This window comes from Sturnus vulgaris, chromosome 13 (genome assembly GCF_052056855.1).
Source record: "Sturnus vulgaris isolate bStuVul1 chromosome 13, bStuVul1.hap1, whole genome shotgun sequence".
In the NCBI taxonomy this organism is placed as follows: domain Eukaryota; kingdom Metazoa; phylum Chordata; class Aves; order Passeriformes; family Sturnidae; genus Sturnus; species Sturnus vulgaris.
Genome location: NC_142255.1, coordinates 13,122,262 through 13,141,413, shown reverse-complemented (window position 1 = coordinate 13,141,413; position 19,152 = coordinate 13,122,262). Strand labels below are relative to the sequence as shown.

At 42.7% G+C, this 19,152-nt stretch overlaps 1 protein-coding gene across 1 annotated transcript in view; it reads left to right on the top strand.

Annotated features, from left to right (window-relative positions):
- The first annotated feature begins 502 nt into the window (after positions 1-502).
- Positions 503-19,152, top strand: part of ABHD2 (abhydrolase domain containing 2, acylglycerol lipase) — a 34,229-nt gene continuing 15,579 nt past the window's right edge. Inside the window, exons 1-3 of the mRNA XM_014886321.2 lie at positions 503-576; positions 10,289-10,369; positions 11,180-11,380. Coding sequence (XP_014741807.1) covers positions 11,187-11,380 — 194 coding nt within the window. The 5' untranslated portion in view covers positions 503-576; positions 10,289-10,369; positions 11,180-11,186. The remainder of the gene's footprint in view (positions 577-10,288; positions 10,370-11,179; positions 11,381-19,152) is intronic.

Sequence of the window (19,152 nt, the reverse complement as noted above, 5' to 3'; positions counted from 1 at the left end):
ACGGTGTTTATCGGCAGCCTGCAGGGATTTTTGATCCGCAATTCCACCGGACTCCATGTCACTGAGAAGCAGCCGCGTCCTTCAGCTGGAGCCGCTCCCTAGGCTGCGTTCCCACGTCATGGGCGGTGACTCTGGCGGCAGGAAGCGGCGTGCAGCAGAGGCCGAGGCGGCGGCGGCTGCTGCTGCCCCCACCCCTCGCACCCGCCGTGCCCCCAGGCCCCGCTCTGTCATGGCCGCGGCACCGCTGTCCCCGCCGCTGCCGATAGCCCCGCCCCAGCCCGCCGCCACCAATCACCGTCCTCCCCTTGACTGACAGGTGCCCGAGCCATTGGAACCGCGTTGTTCCGCCCCCCTCTCCTCCTGCAGCCAATGGCACCCGCGCCTCAGTGATGGAGCGCCCGTCCCCAGCTCGCCTTCTGACCAATAGACGAGCGGGCCTGGGCGGAAGCGGCGCAGCACTGGCCAATGGGAGAGCGAAGGCGGACGCTAAAGGGCAGCGGGCGGCGGGGCCGCGGCAGACGGGCGGGAGCGGCGGCGGGAGCTGTCGGTGGGCTTCGTGCCCGGCCAGGGCTGCAGGTGAGGTGGGGGCGCCCAGGAGCCCCTTCCCGCAGGGGTCAGGGACGGCCGAGCCTCCTTCCCGTGCCTCTCGGCGGGGCTGCGGGCGGCCCCGCGGCGGCGTATGTCCCTGCCCAGCCGCTGTCGTGCCGTGCACGCCTGGCCCGCCGTGTTTGTTGCTCGAGGGGAGATAGCGATGTCCCTCGGTGGGGCTGTGGTGGTCAGTGTCCGGTCCCCTCGCGGTTCTCCCCGACGCTGGAAGCTTTGGGAGGTGGCGGTGCGGTGACAGCTTCCATCTTCGCTCCGTGGGGCTGCGAGGCTGTGCAGGGCAAGAGCTGGGGTGGGAGCAGCACATCCCCGTGCTCGCAGGGAGGGAAGGCCGAGGATGCGATCGGGAGCTGAGAATGGTGTTTGTGTGAATGAGAGCCGGGGGATTGTGCCCCTGCCAGGTCACACTGTTCCCGCTAAACGAGGCTCTTCCCTGGTGCTCACGCTTCAAGGTCCTGACCCTGCTACGTGCATCCTACATCAGCTGTAGATTCCCTTTGGTTGCCTACCGTGTACCTGCTTGTTACCCTGTGTGATGGGACTCTGCTCCATCCTGCACCTTCAGGTGTAACTTGTGACTCAACTCCAGCACAGGATGTGTCGATGTATCTATCACAGTGGATGAGTTAAAGCTGCTGAGATGTCTCACCTGATGCTAACTTGTTCGCAGAGGTGTGTCAGAAACAGCTTTATTCAATGTAGTTATGGCTGGAAGAATTGCATTCTTGTACTTGCTTTCTTGTGTGGGTTTTCTCAAAGAATTCATAGCAGCTTCCTCTTATTGTTGATTAACAATTGTCACTGGTCTGGCAAGTACTAAAGATTCCTGTCAGCCTCTTAGATTGCTTTTTGGCTTTCACAGCGCTGCTGCGTCCTTCTGTAGCAAATGTTCCTGATATATTAGTCAGCTAACTGGTACAGTGTGTTCATCTTACATGCCTTCTTTATCAATTATCATGCTAGCCATGTTCATAATATTGCTTAGATGACACGTTGTAGTCCCTGCTGATATGGTGTCCACAGAACACTCAGTTCAGTTGTTTGCATTTGTGATACTTCATTTTTAGACTTTCTTTGATAATGTGTATTTCCTGTGCAGGGAGTTGTGTTAATGACAAGTAGTCTTGGGTTGCTGTTTTGTCTTTCATTTGTCACTTTCTCTCTGAGGTGCTTGCTTAGTTCTCGTATCACAAGAGAAGTTTCAATACCTTCTCTAGCTATTCTTAGATCAGTGGCCATGCAGCCATTCTTCTTATTCTAAACATCACTTATTTTGGTCTCAAAATCAAGTGTTCTTCCAATATCCTGTCTTATTCATAAAAGTAATTGCTTTTGCATTGTAACTCCTCTGTGTTCCTGAGTGAATTAGCTGCACAAAAGGTGAGGCAGACCTAAGATTGTGCCAGACTGTCTTTTTTAGGTGTGGAAAAGATGTGATAAAGCCTTCTGTCTTGCAGAACTGTTTCTGAAGAAGTTAAACTTAAAAATTAGGTTGTTCTACTCTTCCTGTAAAAGTTGCATTTCTCTGTTCAGGGAATGAATAGCAGCTTAAACTCTTAGTGTTTCATAAAGCTGCTTTATTAAACTTGTCATGTGAAAACTCGGAGATTAACACATTGACAGGCTTGTTCTGGGATGCAGCACTGGGAAGGAAGGATGGCAAAATAACACCCTTTGACCTTGACACAGGTATAGGAAGATATTTTCTGAGTCTGCTAAGTTCTAGCTATACTCCAGATGGGTTCTGGTGTAGGATAGAAAATGGTTATTTTAGAGCGGTGAAATGCATGGTGCTACTGGATTTATATTGTCCTGTTACCTTTCTTGCTCCATATTTCTTGCCTCTTCATCCAGGCTTTCACACTGCCAGCTCTGGCAGTACCTGAACTTGGATTAAGCTAAGCAAGAACAGAGTATTTCAGTCCCTGGTAGGTATGTAAGTGCTGAGTTCTTGGGTGCTTGTAATTCCTACTGAAAGGTGCAAAGACCATCCTGAAACTGGTCGTTTGGACTTTCCAGCAAAAGCATAAACAATCATCGTTTGTTAGTACTTTAGAGTCTTCATCTACACTTTAGAGTTTCTCTGGAAGAGTGTGTTTCATGATGTGTTACAGCTCTGAATTGCTGTTCTTAATGTACTATAGATCAATTGTTCTTCTGTGCAAGTATTTGCTCTTCTTCTGCCTATATATCTTGCAAAGTTTAAGCTTATATGCAGTTAAACATCTGATCAAACTCAGCTGATTTAATTTCAGTGTGCAAGGGCACATTGTCCTTCTTATGGAGAAGCAAAGTCCCACTTGCCCAGCATATATGGGTGGCAGTGATGGTACTCTGTGGGGCAGCTGTCTTAGCCTTTTCTGGCTCTAGGAAGGCTTCTACACCCAAGGACTTATCTTTCCTTCAGCGCTCTCAGTTGACTTAATAATAAAGTTTGTTTCTTACTGTCAGCCTTACTCTGCCAGTATCAGGCAGCAGTAATTGAAAATGCTGTGCAAAGCAGTTCAGTACAAACCAGATGCTTAAAACGTCATTGTCCCTGAGCTCTTAGAGGTAATGACAGTGGAAGGCGGTGCCAGACTTGGCAGAGAACAGATTTTTATCTGTATCTCTCGACTGACCAAGAAGTGCAGCTTCCTATTACTTTCTCTGCTCTTGAGAAATACTTTCATTTCTCCTTATCATGGATTCAGTGTAACTGAAATAAATGGCTTTGACAACTTCCTCTGCTAATATGGATGGTAAATACTGCAAAAACCAAAACGTTTCTGAAATGTCTCATGTCTTATTTGCAAGTAACTGAGCTTGAGCCCTATTCAGGGCATCGAGTACCCAAAAAGTATAGGATGTACAGGCTCTTTATAGGAAGGGAAAAGTGACTGGCTGCTACTGAGAGGCTCACTGTTGAGTAGCTTGTCCTGCTTCTAAACTTACTTCAAAGCATCCTCAAAGATGCTTTTGTATAGAGCTGCAGGTTCCAAAAATCTTGTGCAGAGAGGGTTCAAGCCTGGCTCTCCCTTATCTGGAACACCCAGTTCCGTGAAGTGTTGGTTGAGCATATGTGAACATGAAGGGTTGTACCAAGTGAAATAAGCACATGCACAGTCATTTACAGTGAACCTCGTTGTAAGAGGTAAGGACAAAATGTCCTAGAACATGAGCCTGTAGTACCCCTAGCCCGCCACTCAAATTCAGCAGGAGAGAGGGCAATGCAACTCTTGGCACATGGAATTGCTGGTGATTGCTGTAGTGCTCCAAAACCTCTCTTTTAATTGCTGTCTGGGAGAAGCTGAGTATTCAGCAGTGATGGTAGCTGCGTGTGTTCGTCAGCCTCTGTCTCTTTGTGTATAGTTCTTCTATCCTGAAACGTTTCTGCTTCATTTTCAATGTATTTATGTGAATTGCATTACTCCTCTAGTGTGATCCTTATATCTGTCACGGACAGGCTGTGAGAGAATGACTCTGCAAATCTTCTGCTCCCCTGTGGAGAGGAGCTGCTGTCAGGGGAACAAAGTAAGCAAGGTTTTTAAAGACCTCAGTGAAACAGCACCTCAGCTTTTCATCGTGTTCAGTATAGGTGTTTTCTGACTGCTTGAACTGGTCTGTTCTCAAATAAAATTCTCTTACCTGTCTTGTGATTTGTTATTGGTGGGCTTTCCCTGCTGTGTGTGGAGCATGTTCCCCACTTACTCAACCCTCTATCTGAGCAAACAGCTGTGATGTTCCTGGACTTTGAGCTGTTCCTCCAGTATGTTCAGCTGAGCTCTGTGGCCGTGTGGGAATGGAGGGGTTGGAGTCAGAGGATAAATGAGGCTTTAACAATGTGATGCTTCAAAATATAATGAAGGAATAGACCAATCTTCCTTGAGGAGGATTGGTCTATAATGCAGTTTTTATTAGCTCACTTAGCTCTCTGTGGCTTGATTCCAACAGCATTCCCTCAACTACTGAGCATGGCTTGTTGGGTTCTCTACAGTCTGTTTTCTCCATTTCTTCTCTTGAGCTTAATGCTGCTCCCTGGCACAGTTATGTGGTAGACAAAGGACACCTGCTAATGCTGTAAGACTGTGGAAAGGTATTGCCCAACACTTCTCTCTGTACCTAAAAGTTATCTTGACCTCTTCTACAAGGACCTGAATCTTTGTCCTGTAGTTATGTAAGGTAGTGGTTAGGGAGACAGTCCCAAGTCTCTGTGCCTTATCTTAAGGGAAGGGCTCATGTTATTTGAGCAAACATAATTAATTGGTTTCTGTGAAGTCGGAGTCTGAACCTGTGTTGGTTTAATCATGTTCATGTGGTGTGTGCAATAAAAGCTAATGCAGAGCTTTTCAATCCATTTGATGTGAACAGGAACCAGAATAAGGTGATGTAACAAGGACTCTACATAGCAACCTTTGGTAATGTATATAAGCTGCCTGTCCTGAAGCAGAACTATTTCTGATAAGTTAAAATGCAATTGTGGGGAAACAAAGGCAGTTCCTCTAGTTAGAAGGAAGTGAAAATCAAGGCTCATTTGACTGTAAATTAGTCTTCTTGGAGAAGTGAGAGTGCTGAAGAGCCTTTGGTCCTCTTGGCTATAAATTTATTTTTGGGTGCATTTCTAGACAGCCTGCCTTGGGATGTACACCCACCCTCTGAGATGCTTGATTTCTGCCCTGAAGGTGTAGAACTCCTCAAGGGCAAGGTAAAAAGCTCTAGTTCAAAGCACCCGTCTTTCTGACTGTGCTGGTGGTTCTTTGTGCTATGAACTTTGTCCCTGTAGCCTCACAGTACCTCTAAATTTAGTATAAGCCAAGTATTGTAACTGATGAAAAGGTCAAGTTCCAGTGAAGGCACCAGCCAAGAATATTTTTTTGGAACAGGGTGTAAACAATACTTGCTGGTTTCTGTACTTTCCAACCAGCTAAATTCTGGCCTGGGTATGGCCCTGGCACAGGGAGGGGTTTGCACTGAGGACTTCCATAGGCTGTCTAAATAGTGTTTGTTTAAGCATCCTAGTGATGGGGCATGTCAGTGTGCCCTCTTTATTTGGAGATAAAAATCTGTCACATGTTGGACAACAAACCTGTGGTGGGCTTTGCCAAACTCCTGAGTACTGCACTTTATCTCTCATGGCCACATCTAACTCTAAACTTAAGTGCCTTAAGTGCTCAGCTAATTCTTAATTATACCCTCTGTGCTTTGAGGTCTGAGACTTAGCTGGCTCTTTTAAATGGTCAGAAGTACTCAGTGATGCATCAATATCTCAGCATTTGCTTCTGACGTGTTCTCTGAGCCACACTGAAGGTAATGGGAGGTTCTGCACTGTGTGAGCTTGGGCTGGGTAGATTCCAGTCTCAAGATAAGTGGTGTTATGACTTGGTTTTTGTGCTTAAGCTGATGAGGCATAGTATTGGTGTGGCCCTAAAATACTTGTCTATGTAATTTTCAGAGAACAAAGCAGTTTAGACTTAACACTTTGTCAGAAAAACAAAGGCGCTTTTATACAAGTGCTGGGTAAAAGACAGGATATGGTACTGTGCAATAAAGCTTGAGGCTTTCCTCATGAGTCCTCTTACACAGGTTCTGTACTTGTGTAGCTTGTCTTCCAGTGCTTAGTCTGGCAGCCTTTCCCATCAGGACACATGCTTCAGAACCTTTCTCAAGTGTATTCGTTTGGATGGTCTCTAAGTGTCATCCTCTGCATTTAAACCACTGAAAGCTCAGTAGTGTGACACTTCTGTGCACTTCCTGAGTGACATTTGAGTTTTATGCTGGCATAAAATTTGTCTTTTTTTAAAAAAAACTATGCAGTGCTCTGCCTTTTTACCCTTTCCTTAATAAAGTTCCTTTCCCCATAATGTGGTTCTAAATGTCTTACCTGTATTTGCAGTGTATCTTTCAGAAAAGTCATTAGCTTTGGCTGATATTAAAGATGATTAACTTCCTGGAAACATTCCAAAAAGAACTAATGTCAATCATCCTCCTTAAAAAGGTGGGAAAAATCACCACCTTATTTCTGATTTCAGTCTGCTAAGGCACAACCCTTTAAAGTAGGGTGGGTTTGCTTTCCTCTTGTCTGATATACTTGCTTTCAGAGTCTTATTCTCGAGCAGACACTAAAATTTATGAAACCAGTCCAAGAAATGTCTGATGTGTTAGTTAACAAAGTCTACCTGCTTAAATCTGTCAAATTGTCTCTTGGCCCTTCTGAGTCCGAGTGTTTAAGAGTATTACTGTGCTTGGTAAGCTGTAACTGAGTAGGAAAGGCAGTTTTTAAAGACTGTCACTGTTGGCCAGGCTTGTTTCCAGTGTTTTGGTGTCCACCTGAGCTCTGAGAGCATCAGTGAGCCAGAATGCTGAGGGGAGGGGATGGGAATCCGTGAGGCTTTTGTACCAAGCTGCCCTTCCTGGAAATGGCATTCCTTCAGGATTCTTCAGTCCATGTAATGGAGAAGAGAATATCTCGTTAGTGGAGCCCCTTTCAAAGAGGCCTTTGCTCTTTGTGTTCCATATAGCTGCATCCTTGCATTAGCCCGAAGCATTTCTAATGCTTCAGTGAAATAAATGAGTCTGCCAGGCTTTCAGTGGCTTGTTAAAAGGCCTGAGGGGGGAGGATCCCGTGGGAGCAGCTTCCTTTAATATCTTTGCTTTTTTAATGTTGGCTTTCCAGTATGAATAGTCAGACTCTGCTTCCATGGGTGGAGGAGCTGTAAAGTTTGGTAGCTCCCAAATCCTGTGCATGCCTTGTTGAGTCACAGTTACTTCTGTCCCTGGAAATTTCCTCTCCACAGTGAACCTGGAACTGCAATGTGTGCAGGTCTTGGATTTGTTGATAGTTGTGGATTCGCTTACAATATGTACAAGTAAATATTCTGATGCTGGCTTTCTCAGAAACCTAGTATTTTTGAAAGGCTACACAAAGAATTTGCTGTAGCTCTACTGGCTTTTATTGTCCTTGTGTCTGTTTCTGTCTGAAAGGGTGAGACTTGGGATATTTTTCTTGTTATACTTGTACAGATGAAGTGCACTCTGTTAACAGTAATGCTGAAATGTTTCCTGTAACGTGATTTTCAGCTTTTTGTGATGAAAAGGCAAATGAAAAGACCACAAATCTAGCACTTGCTTTCCAGTGATTGATTTTTGAAGTTATCCCTCTGTTAAAATTAAAAACAATTGCTTGAGAGGGCTGTGGGTCTTTGGGGCTGTCATGCCTGTAAGTGATAAAAAAAAAAAAAATTGTGCAATTAAGGTGCTTCAAAATAACGTCCTTGAGGCCAAGAGCTTCAGCTTCTCTGGATTCCTCAGTGTGGATCTCAAATGCTTTGATGGATGGAAAAGCTTTATTGCTTTCTATGGTATGCTTTTTGGTATTTTTGCCTAGCCTGCCAGAAGTGAATCCAGTGTTTTGCATGTGGGAAAAGCCAAATGTTTGTCCATGTAGATTAATGCTGACCCAGTTACAGGAGATTCTAGATTAAAATTTGTCTGGCTCAACCCTATGGTTATCTATTTTTTTTAAGCAGACAAGTTTGAGTCAATGCAAAAAGGGTTTAACAAAACAGAAGCAAGGTGACCTCATCCCAGCTGGTTAAAGAGGGAGACATTTGTCGTATGTGATTAGAGGCAAAGCTCAAATCCATTTTAGTAAGCTAAACCCTTAAAATTTTAGAGCTGAGTGCCTCGGCTCAGCCCTTGCAAATGTGCCCCGGCTGAGACAGGTCTGTTTAGGTCTTCAGAAATACCAGACTTTAGTGCCTCAGGTGACAGAGCTGAATCCATAGGGCATGGAGGCTTCATGGGCTAGATCCCCTGCTGAAATAATCACTGCAGAAAGTTGTGCAATTGAAGAAGTGCCGGCTTTGTGTTACATCTTGTGTTACAGGCTGATCTGAGCTTTTGGGTAAAGATTTTGACAAATACATGAACCTCTATCATATGTTTGAGGTGCGTAAGTTCTGTGAATGTGTGTTTTGCTGTCTAAAATGGAAAATACTAGTTCATAAGTGTCAAAGCATAATCTTGCCTACCAATAGCTGATTTTTTTCTGGAAGTAATAGCAAACTGGTGTGCTATTTTAAGGGAGTGACAGGCTAACATGAGAGATAAAAGTATCAGAAAAGATGTAGTGTGTTTGTAATCTTTAGATTATATGGGAGAGAACATTTTCAGGGAGATAGGGTTTAGTTGGATCAATTATACTGAGTCACTTGTACAAAATCCTAATGACTAATTGTACTCAGTTTTATTTTTAAAAATTGATTAAAGTGAAAGCTGCAAACAGCAAACTAGCTTAAAACCCAGGTGCCAGGATGGCCTCAGGTATTAGTGCCTCTTAATTTTCTGAGTAAAACAATGATGAGAAGATGTCAACAGATGTCAGCAGAACTTCTGGGAGTTTGTTCTGAGGGAGATTTAGATTTGCTTGAGCACCTGATTGTCCTTGACTTCAGGGACCTGGTCTGCTCTTCAGCCAGTTATACCTTTCCTGGTGAAGCCATTGCTGTAGTTTGCCTGTTGTTTCCTACAGAACTGGTGGTGGTGAAAGCTTACCTAGTAGTGATGTGAGAGAACATTCTGCAGCTAAACATTGTACTTGAACTCTTCTCATGATGTCCATGCAATCTGAGTAGAAGAGAAGGCTTTTTGTGGCCCATCCTCTCCCTTGTACCTGTGAAGCTCAGAATTGGAAAACAAAAGCTGAAGAGTTGTCCAAGATTAAATATGTTTCCCTCAGTCTGTTCTGCTATGCAGATGGTTGTGGTGGCAGAAACTTGCAGCTTTCCAGCACACTGTATATCAGTAGGTGATGTCACACATGTTTTCTTCCAAAGGATTTTGGTATAGCTACACTGAGTACAGAAAGTACTTCTGAGGCTCTTTATTCCTGCTATAAAGGAGAGTAAGGCTTTGGTATGGTCTGCCTGATAGTGTGTTTTCCATTTGGAAGTAGCTGCTGTGGTAGAGAGCAGACAGTTCTGGAGCTTTTCCTGGAAGCTCCGAGTCCCCATTGATTTGTTGTGCCCGTGGGAAGGCAGTTCTAATGGCAGGTATTGCTTACACTTCTATGGTCACAGGCTGAAAGCTTTCTCTTTTATTGGCATCATCAAATTCTTGTAACAAGCCTTCTTGCATGTGCACTAGTATTAATTAGGTGGCTGTGTCTGAGCCTGCTGTGGCTCCCACCGTGTTGAAGTGTGATATGTTGTAACATCTCAAAAAGCAAGTGTGGGAACAAGCAGGGACTGTTTACAAGCTTCCATCTGTGGGAGGGAGCTGCTTTGCTAAGCCTGGGTAAAAGTAGCAGGAAACTTCTTTCAGACTGGCTTCACACTTCAGTAACACTGTAGATATTGCAAAGTTGAGAAGAGTATCCTGCTAATCCTAGTCCTTTAAATAGGAAGAGATTTGGGCAGGTTTTCTGAGTGAAATATCTCACTGTCTTGCAGAGATGAAGTCTCTCTGCTCGTGAAGTTGCATTTGCACCCTGCAGATGAGTTGGTTTGCTGTAGGCAAGTGATCTAGTCTGGAATCTGTCCACTGGCAACAGATTTCTGATGCAGGTGGATCAGAGTTGATTATGACTGACTACACAAATAGCTTGCCATGTCTGCAGTGGGATCTTTGTATAAATTTGTGTTTATCCTTTCCAGCTAAGAAATGAAGCTTTATCAGTAATAATCAGTTTGCTTCCCTCTCCTCACAGGGTAGCTCGGGCAGCACGTGAATTGGTGACAAGTCTGCTGAGGACTGACAATTTCTTCAAGCTTGAAGAAAATTGAAATTGGTAAGACTTAGCTTGTCACTTATCTTACTTGGGTTACCTATGTGACTTAGGACAGACCCAAAGAAAAACCTGTCCCTTCAACAACAAATGCAGCCAGCTATTTTATCTGTATGTTCAAAATAAGCTGGATCAGTTTAAGAACTTTATTTCAACCTGGAAGGATATATTTTTTATACTTCTTTGTTTCTATTCCTTTACTCTGAAGCCCTTGAAAAAGTAGATATTAATCTAGTCCTTCAGCTGCAGAACTGCAGCAGATAAAAATAAATGCTGAAAATGCCAATACATAAAGCGACTATCTTAAATGCAGGCAGGATTTAGTACCAGTGTTTTCATGGAACTGCAAGACTCAGGCTAAGGAACTAACACAATAGTTCTTTCAGGTCTGGCTTGTACACCTGTGAAGGAACACATGTCCAAAGCTGCCAAGGTGCCTTTATAGCCTGATTTTTCACCCAGCTTCTGTTTGACCTGAGTAGTCTTGGCCAAGATCTGTATGTATTGATTGGCTGTGGACCAGGGGCTGATACCTGAGACTCTGGTGCAATTCTAGGGCAGCCCTGATTAGGAATAAATCTCCTTCACAGCTGATCATCTAGTTTTTCTTCTGTTGGTCAGTGTTTAGAACAATACCAACTAAATTTTCTTCCAACTTAAAAGTTGCTAGTCTGAATTAGTGTGCTAGGATTTCCTGGCAGTGTTGATTGACAAATTTAGTTGGTTAGCACGAATGTATATTTAACATGACAGTTGATATTCATATCCAACACTTTATTTCTAAAAGCTTTAATGTTGTTTTTTCATCTCCAGGCTGAAAATGACTGCAATATTGGAAACCTCTGAGCTGCCAGCAGTGTTTGATGGGGTGAAGCTAGCTGCAGTTGCTGCTGTTCTGTATGTTATTGTTCGCTGCTTGAATTTAAAAAGCCCGACTGCCCCTCCTGAACTCATTTACCAGGACTCTGCTTTGGCTCGCTTTCTACTCAAATCCTGCCCACTTTTGACCAAAGAGTAAGTAGTATACTTTTTCCATGTTGACCTGTGTTCTAGGAAGAAGAGCTACACTTATCCATTCTTCCTCATGTATTTTGTAGACTTGGGTTCAAATGAATGTCAGGGTATACTCTTACTAAAATAAATTTTTTCTAAGTCAAGCATTTCTTTATTGTCTCGGGTACCTGGATTTATGACCAAGCCTTGTTGTGTGGTGTTTCCATAGATGCATAGCAAAAGTCATCACTGTCCATCTTTATAGAAGCTGTATGCTGATATTATACTATACAAGCACCAATAGCCCACTGTCTGTGGAAATGGGGGAGGGATGAATGCAATCAGCACTTGTTCATGTTCTTGTACTCCTTTTTATTAGGGAAGGAATCTGTTGGGGCTCACAGGAGGGAAACATTTTCCTGGTGTGTCAGTGCCCTCATAATGAACACAGGGTTGGCTATTAGTTTTAAAGTGCCTGCTCTTATCTGAAGTACTTCAAGTTGATTGAAAACTAATGAAATTTATTACTGGTAGAGCACATCCTAACTAGTTTAATAAAGTAATGACACAGAGGCCAGCTCTACGCCTGTTGAATACCCTTTCAAATTGACCTTGTGTCAGCTGTGTATTTGAGCAGGCTGATCCCTGATCTTCCATTCCAAGACCTCCAGAATCAGTGCAGCTGCCCTTAGCTTCACCAAGAACATTCTCCAATAATAGCAAGCATTTAGTACAATTTCATGAGGCTTTGGAGGGACAAGGACTTTGATTACAGTATTTCTCTTCTGCAATCACTTTGAAAACTTGCAAGTCCTATTTAGAAGCTCTAAGTACATCAATTATATAGTAAGTGCTGAGTGCAGCTGCATGAACTTTCCTTTTGGATCTCAAAAGTCAAGCTGACTTAAGGATAGTCATTTTAGGGGAGATGAGAGGCTTTTAGCAGTGGTGTGTTAGATGCCTTGATTATATAAGGTATAAGATGTTAGGCCATGGGGTCTGTAAACTTTTGGAGGAAACAAAGCATTGTCTGTTGAAATTGGAACCCAGAGAGGGTTCTGTGATGCACTCGAGGTTTATGGTAACATAAATGTGTTTAGATTCTTGATTGTCTACTGCCTTAACTGCAAAGCAATTCCTTTACTAAAAAATACATTGAGGTTTGAGTTACTTGGTACTTCAGATACTTGCCATCCCAGTGTTGCACTCCTGTATGACATGTCCCTAGTCACTGGAGGAGCAAACATGAAGCTGTGCTTCTTTACCAGCCTTGAAGGCATACTGGTATCAGGCTGGTCTTTGGATTGTAAGCTAATTTAGAGTCTATTTTCTTGCTATTTCAGCTCTGTTCTCACAGCACAGCCTCCTAGCACTGCTGTATTAGGGCCATGTCTTTGATTTTCAGTTGGAGAGCAAAGCATTCCCAAAAGAGTGAAAATGCAAAACATGTCCATCAGTATTTAGACATCTGTTGTGCATTAATTGCAGGAGTGATGAGCTGCTTGCAGACCCCTGGTGTTGTGTTAATAATGTGCAAGTTTGAGTTGTTTGCTTTCTCTGGATCAGCTGAGCTCAGGCTGCCAGCTTCTCTGAGAACTGTAGCAGTCATCTCCAATACCTGGTCCTTGGGCAAAATATTGTCTGAAAGACTTCCATGACAAAAGGAAGCAAACTCAGCTGAAACAAACCAGAACAAAATGTGTCAATAGGTAGCTGTTCAGTCCTCTTACCTCTATATCTCTGTTAAGGAAGGCAGGACTGTTGGGACTATAATTGCTGATGGGAATTTAAAGAATTTACAGGAAAAACAGCTCTAAGACATACATGTGATTATTTCTTTTTACTATTCTAGTGATATAATCACAGACTTTTTTTCAATATAGAAATTTTTAAAAAATCAAAGAAATCGTGTCTTTAGGCATGAAAGTCACCTGAAGACTAAAGGGAAACAAATGTATTTAAATTCCTGCAATTATGCATGAAACAGTTTGTAGGATAATTAGGAAAAAGCTATGTGAAAACAGCTTGTGCCATACTCCATCGAAAAAAATCTTGCAAGGCTTTGATTACTTGCTAATTATTCAGAGTGTTAGGAAAGCTGATTAAGCCACTCTTTTCAGATTCTACCATGAAAGCAAAATAAGTAGCCCAGCAATCCCTTCTGTTATATTACTACTGGGTTTGTTGTCAGATCTGTTATAAGACCAATTCTTCTGTGCAGAGGAATGTTCATAGCTGTGAACTGGCTTTCAGATCTGGTTTAAGCTCCTGCTTAAGGGAGGAAAGGGTGAAGGCACTGCTGTGAAAAATGGGCTGGTGGGAGGGAGAAAGTAGAAACAAGAAAGTTATTCTATCTGTGCGAGTGTTGAAAAATTCTTAGAGTAAACACTTTTGGACTTTTTCCCTTTATGGCATAATCCTCACCTCAGGTTTAATTCAGTGCATTGTAACTGTGGTATCATTCAGTAAGCCAAATGGTGGTGGATGAATAATTTAAGAACTTTGAATTGTAAAACTGAGATGGCTGTGTGCCAGGTACCTTGTACTTGTAGATGTCAGTGCTGGTTTTTACAGTTCTGTAAACTGCCAGAAACTTTGTACATATCTACCAAACATTGGGAAGCAAGATCATCTGTCTTCCTAGAGTTCTCTTACCCCCATTCCTCTGACCCTGCCCAGCTCTGGTACTTTGGCTTATTAAGTGGAGTAGCATAATCAGACCTTTTTCCTTTCAAATTGCTGCTTCTTGTGTGGAAGTTCTTGCAATTTAGTACAGCTGTTGGTGCCCTTGAGCACTTGGGCCTAACTGCTGTCCTTTTCCTGCCTTTCAAAAGGGTACAGAAAGTCCTTCATCTGTTCTTATTCCTGTAGAAATGCAGTGCTGGCTTTTTCATTCATGAGGGTAAATTTGGCCAGTGCTTGCTGTACAAGGCTAGACATTTTTGGCTGTTTACAATTTATTCTAACAGAGTGTGTGTATCTTTATTTCTGTAGAGATGTGGCACGTGTCATCTGTATCGAAAATAATTATCCTTGCTGTCTGCACACTTTTTATCATCAGTAAAGGCAAGCTCCTCAAAGACTGAGGCAAATGACTGTCAAGCCTGTTAGTAAACACTGTCAAAGATCCAGCCTAGATCCTTCTTATCCTTTGTTTGCCCACCAACCTGTGCTGGGTGAGCAGGCTGCCTTGTACCAGAAGACTCTTTTACACTGTCACTGCTTTTCTCTTAGATGCAAGGAGATGAGTAGTCAGAAAAGCTGTCTTCAAGCTTTTCAGTGTTCTTTTCTTCCCCCTAATAGCAAGCAGTGTTTGATCCCTGTCAAGTCCTAGGTGTTTTACTCTGGGAGGAGCACTTCTAGGAGAATAATAAACTAGAAGAACAGTGTTACCCCTGAAGCTTTGGCAGGTGAATATGCTGAGAGGTAGGGGAGAGTGGCAGCTCCCTGTTGGTAAGTTGAAGCGTTGACCTTGCAGAGAAGCAGCCTCTGGGGTCTGAGTTTTTGCTGGGTGCTGTGGCATTGGCAGCAGCCTTGTGTTCTCCAGCTCTTATCAGCAAGGAAGATTCTAAGTGCTGTAAATCCTCATGCCTTGTTTTGACTAAAATATTTCTTGTAGTCATTGGTGGGGGAGGAGGGGTGTGATGGGCACTTTACTAAATAAAAGCTTCTTAAGTGGTGAAGGAGGTGGTTTAGCCAAAGAGGCCAGTCTGTACTTTTAAATAGTTCTGACTTCATACAGGTACTGTGGGCAGCAAACAAACACTTCTACTCCTGTGGTTTCTTTTTTGAGATTCAGGAAATGTGGAAGCTCCAGAACTTGTTGCAATTTTTTTGTTGTGTCCTCATCACATTGAGCAGTCTAGTTGAGCTGATGCAGAAAAAGCTGCTTTCTACGTATTTGGGGTCAAGGCTTGAACCCTGCAGACTTTTGAGTTTCCTTGATTAGAATTAAATTTGCATTCCCTAGCATCAAATAAAGGACAAAGCTCAAACAAAGTTTGGTTTTGTAAAGCATTCTTTAAATACCTCCGAACTGCTCTGCAAAGGGGGAAAATAATCTCTTACCTGTTATAATGCAGGCAGAAATTCTTAGAATGTCCTGATATTGACAAGCTGCAAGGTCTATTTTCTCACCATCAGTATCCAGGGTGCATAAGGCCATGTAAGAGTTAATGTTTCAAGTGTTAATATCCTCAGATGAAATGAAGCAATGCTCCAGAAATAAGCCTGTTGCTTCCACTTCACATCTTTGAGGACCTGAATGCTGATGCCTGCTAATAAAAATAGCACAGTTTTTATGTGCTTTGTGTGAGCTGCTTATACAGCTGCTGCTTTCCTAAATTCCTGCATACTGGATTATGTATGTGCTCTAAAATGATAATCTACTGCCTGAGAGCCACTAAACTTAATCTACAATCACATGCTGGAATTGTTTTAAATATTAAAATGCTAGGATAATGTTTTTGGGAACCTAGGAATTGTCTTGTTCTCGAGCACTTGTGTGCAGCCACCTATCGAGATGTGAGGCTGTGCTGCACAGCTGAAATGCAGGTTTGGAGCTCGAACACTAACATTGGTGAGCAGATTTATGTAACTGGCTGTGAATTCACTTGGCCATTTAAGAGTGATGAACTCTGTACTTGTTGGGCCATGTAAGTGACCTTCCACAATAAGTAACTACCATCTCCAGGCCCTTTCTCCTGTCTGCCTTCTATTGCAGAGTCCTGTTACTGGAAGTTACAGGGCTGGTTGCTGGAAGACATAACTGCTTCAAATATTTACCGTTATTCAGAGTGCCTGCTATCTATTGGAACTGACCAAATCCAAACAGGGAAATGAATCAGTTAAAAGCCTTCGGGTTTGGAGAAAGCTCGGAAGCTGTTTTTGGTTCACAGAAATAAAAATCTCCATTTTTGGTACAACATAACTTTTCCTTTGGATGTTTTTATCAGTACATGCTTGTCTGGGTTGTTGTGTTATGCTGTCCTTGTCCTTGTGTGGAGGCCTTGGCAAGAAGCCCTCCTGGCTGGTGTTCACTGCTCAGCTCCTGTCGCCATAAGCCACTATTACTTAACAGTGGAAATGTTGCTTATGGACATGGTGTTCCTGGGGTTTTGTACATCTGGGAGCAGCTTCTCCAGAACAGGACACTGAGGAATATGTACTGAACCATCTCCATGCTGTGCTGGAGTAATCTCTGCACTACACTGCTTTTCAGAACCATTTCAATTTCTAGCAGACAAAGAGGAAGGAGTTGAAAATCTGTTGTGTCCTTGAACACTTTAATTGTTTCTACTTGTTATCAATGCTGCAGGGAAGCCACCTGCTTTTGAGTGAAGGGCCCTTGTTTGGAAGACATGGTTAAATTTAGCAGTAATTATAGTTTTAGCATAAAATCTGAAGGACAATACTCAAATGCTCCTTAGACTGAGTACTTAGTTGCTCAGTCTGCATGGTTGTTTCCCTGTGTTGCATCCTGCTGAGCTTGTTTTCTTAAGGTAAACCACAAGAAGAATGCCCTGAGTACATGCTCTTCTGTCTGCAGGATAATTGTTTGGAGAAGCATCTTTTTTCAGCTGTTTGCCAGGAGGAATGTTGACTTCACTACAAAACAATCTGTTCTAGCTCTTGCTATCAGCATTGGGTAGTTAGTTTTTTTTCAGCTAGGTTGAGTATAGAAATGTCTCTGGAATTTTTATGTTTTTTTATGCTTTTCATATGATAGGCTTAAATAAAATTGATCTGATCTGTCCTTTCAGAGGATAAAGGCTTTTGCAGAATTCCTGGCAAGTTTTCTCCCTTACCAGTGTGGTATCATGCACCTTCAGGACTGAAGAGTTCTTTCCATGTTCCTTTCCATGCTCTCTTCTTTGAATGGGCATAGTAAAAGCAAGCTGGAAGTCCACACAAACCCTGTATAAAAAGGTGACTCATCCTTCAGTCTTTTACAGTCTTGCACCATTAGGCTCAGTACTTGCTCTAGGAAGTTCTTGTAGACTTAGTCTCAGTGAAAGACATAAAAGTCACATGAAAGTTTCAAAAATAGATTTGCCCACTGGCAAAATGGAGGGTCAACAGAAATAGTGACAGGCAGATCATATGCCTGATTCTGCAATAGATTATAAGGATACTTTGTCCTCAGCTGAGAACAGATTTTACCTGAATTCAGTAAAAGAGAGGAATCACTCTTATTGTAAAGGCTTTACAGGGTTTTGTAGTAGGTTAGATTGGCAACTTGTCTTGGTAAACAGAAGTAATATTTTTATTAGCTGCTTGGTTTTGCATCAGTCAGGTTAGGTAAATTCTAATCTGTCTTAGTTTTTCACTGATAATACAATATCTCTACCATCTGAGCAGCTTTCTTCCCATTCCCTGTTAAAGTGTTGTGGTGTTCTGTCTTTTGAGCCTGGATACTTAAGAGATGTGTTTTGCATCACTTAAAAGTCTACTTAAAAGCTGATGGACCTAAACAAAAAGACTGGTGAGATAACAAGCTTCTGTCTGAATACTTGCATGTATTTCAGAGCTTCAACTGCTTTAAAACTTATGGTGCAAACTAGAAATACACAAACCTCTGTATCAGAGTACTATGCACATTACTCATGCTGGAGCTTGGCCTTTGAATATTTATCTAAAAGAATGCAGTTACAAACAGAGTGACTAACACAAGCCATCTTTGCTGCAGGCAGCAATGCTTTAGCAGCTGACTGGAGTTAACATCATAAAAGATAAGCTGAGCATTTTACTTGGTCCATAGGATGCTCAAACCCTTGTGCATTCTGCAGGGAGCAGCAGTGAATGCTCCCTTGTCCGTAGGTTTTCACTCAGTTTTAGCTTTGAGGAAAATGTGGAAACTGTAGTTGTCACTTGACCATCATTATGGATGGAGCAAAAGGGATTCCTGCCTTAAATAAAAAACATGTCAAGGAAACTGCATGTGTGCTGTTTGCCCGTAAAAGCAGTATAAAGGTTTGATTTATTGCAGATCAGTACTTAGGTAACCTCCAGCTGGATTATGCAAAGATAGCTCTGGGGGTTTCTTTCCCCAGAGAAACCATCAGTGACCTGAAGGGGCAGGCTCTGGGAAGCAGTGCACTCTTGGGAAGTAGTGTGCTTGAAATCATTTGCCTTCGTTTATACTCTGGCAGTAGCGGTGAGGCTTTGAAGACTATTCTAATTTCATCTCTAACATCCTGTGGTATGTGCTGCTGCATCTGTTCCAGTGGGATGGCTGTAACCTATAGCTGGAAACTGAATTCTAGATTAAACATGAGGATAGGATTGGTGCTTGTAGAGATCCTTGATTTTTGTTTTGTTTTTTTTCATGGTAGCAGTAATTAGTAATAGCTGTAGCTGGACAAATTGCTTTCCTGTTGGCCCTATAGGGTAAGACTTGGGGGTAATCTTTAATTTGAAAAGCGCTATATGGAAGTAGAATCACCAAAACTTTCCAATGAATGTTCTCACCCAAGATTAGAAACGCTGAAGCAATGTTGACGTCTGAGTGTCTTCTAAAAGAGATGCAAATTCTTATTATAGGTTGTATTTGTCAGCTCCCCTCAGAAGCAAACCCTATCTGTCAAGGATGTCTGTGGAAGAAAAAAGACAAAAAGCCAGTCAAGCACTGTCTAGTGTGGAGTATGGCTACTGATTTGAACTGGTGATACAGTAAATGACTGGGGTGAAGCCAGCTGTTTTTCTGTATGTTAGGAAAGCAGTGTCTCTTCCATTTGGTGTAGTAGTTGTGTTCAGAACCCTTTCACTGAGCTGTGTGTGACTTGAGCTGAACC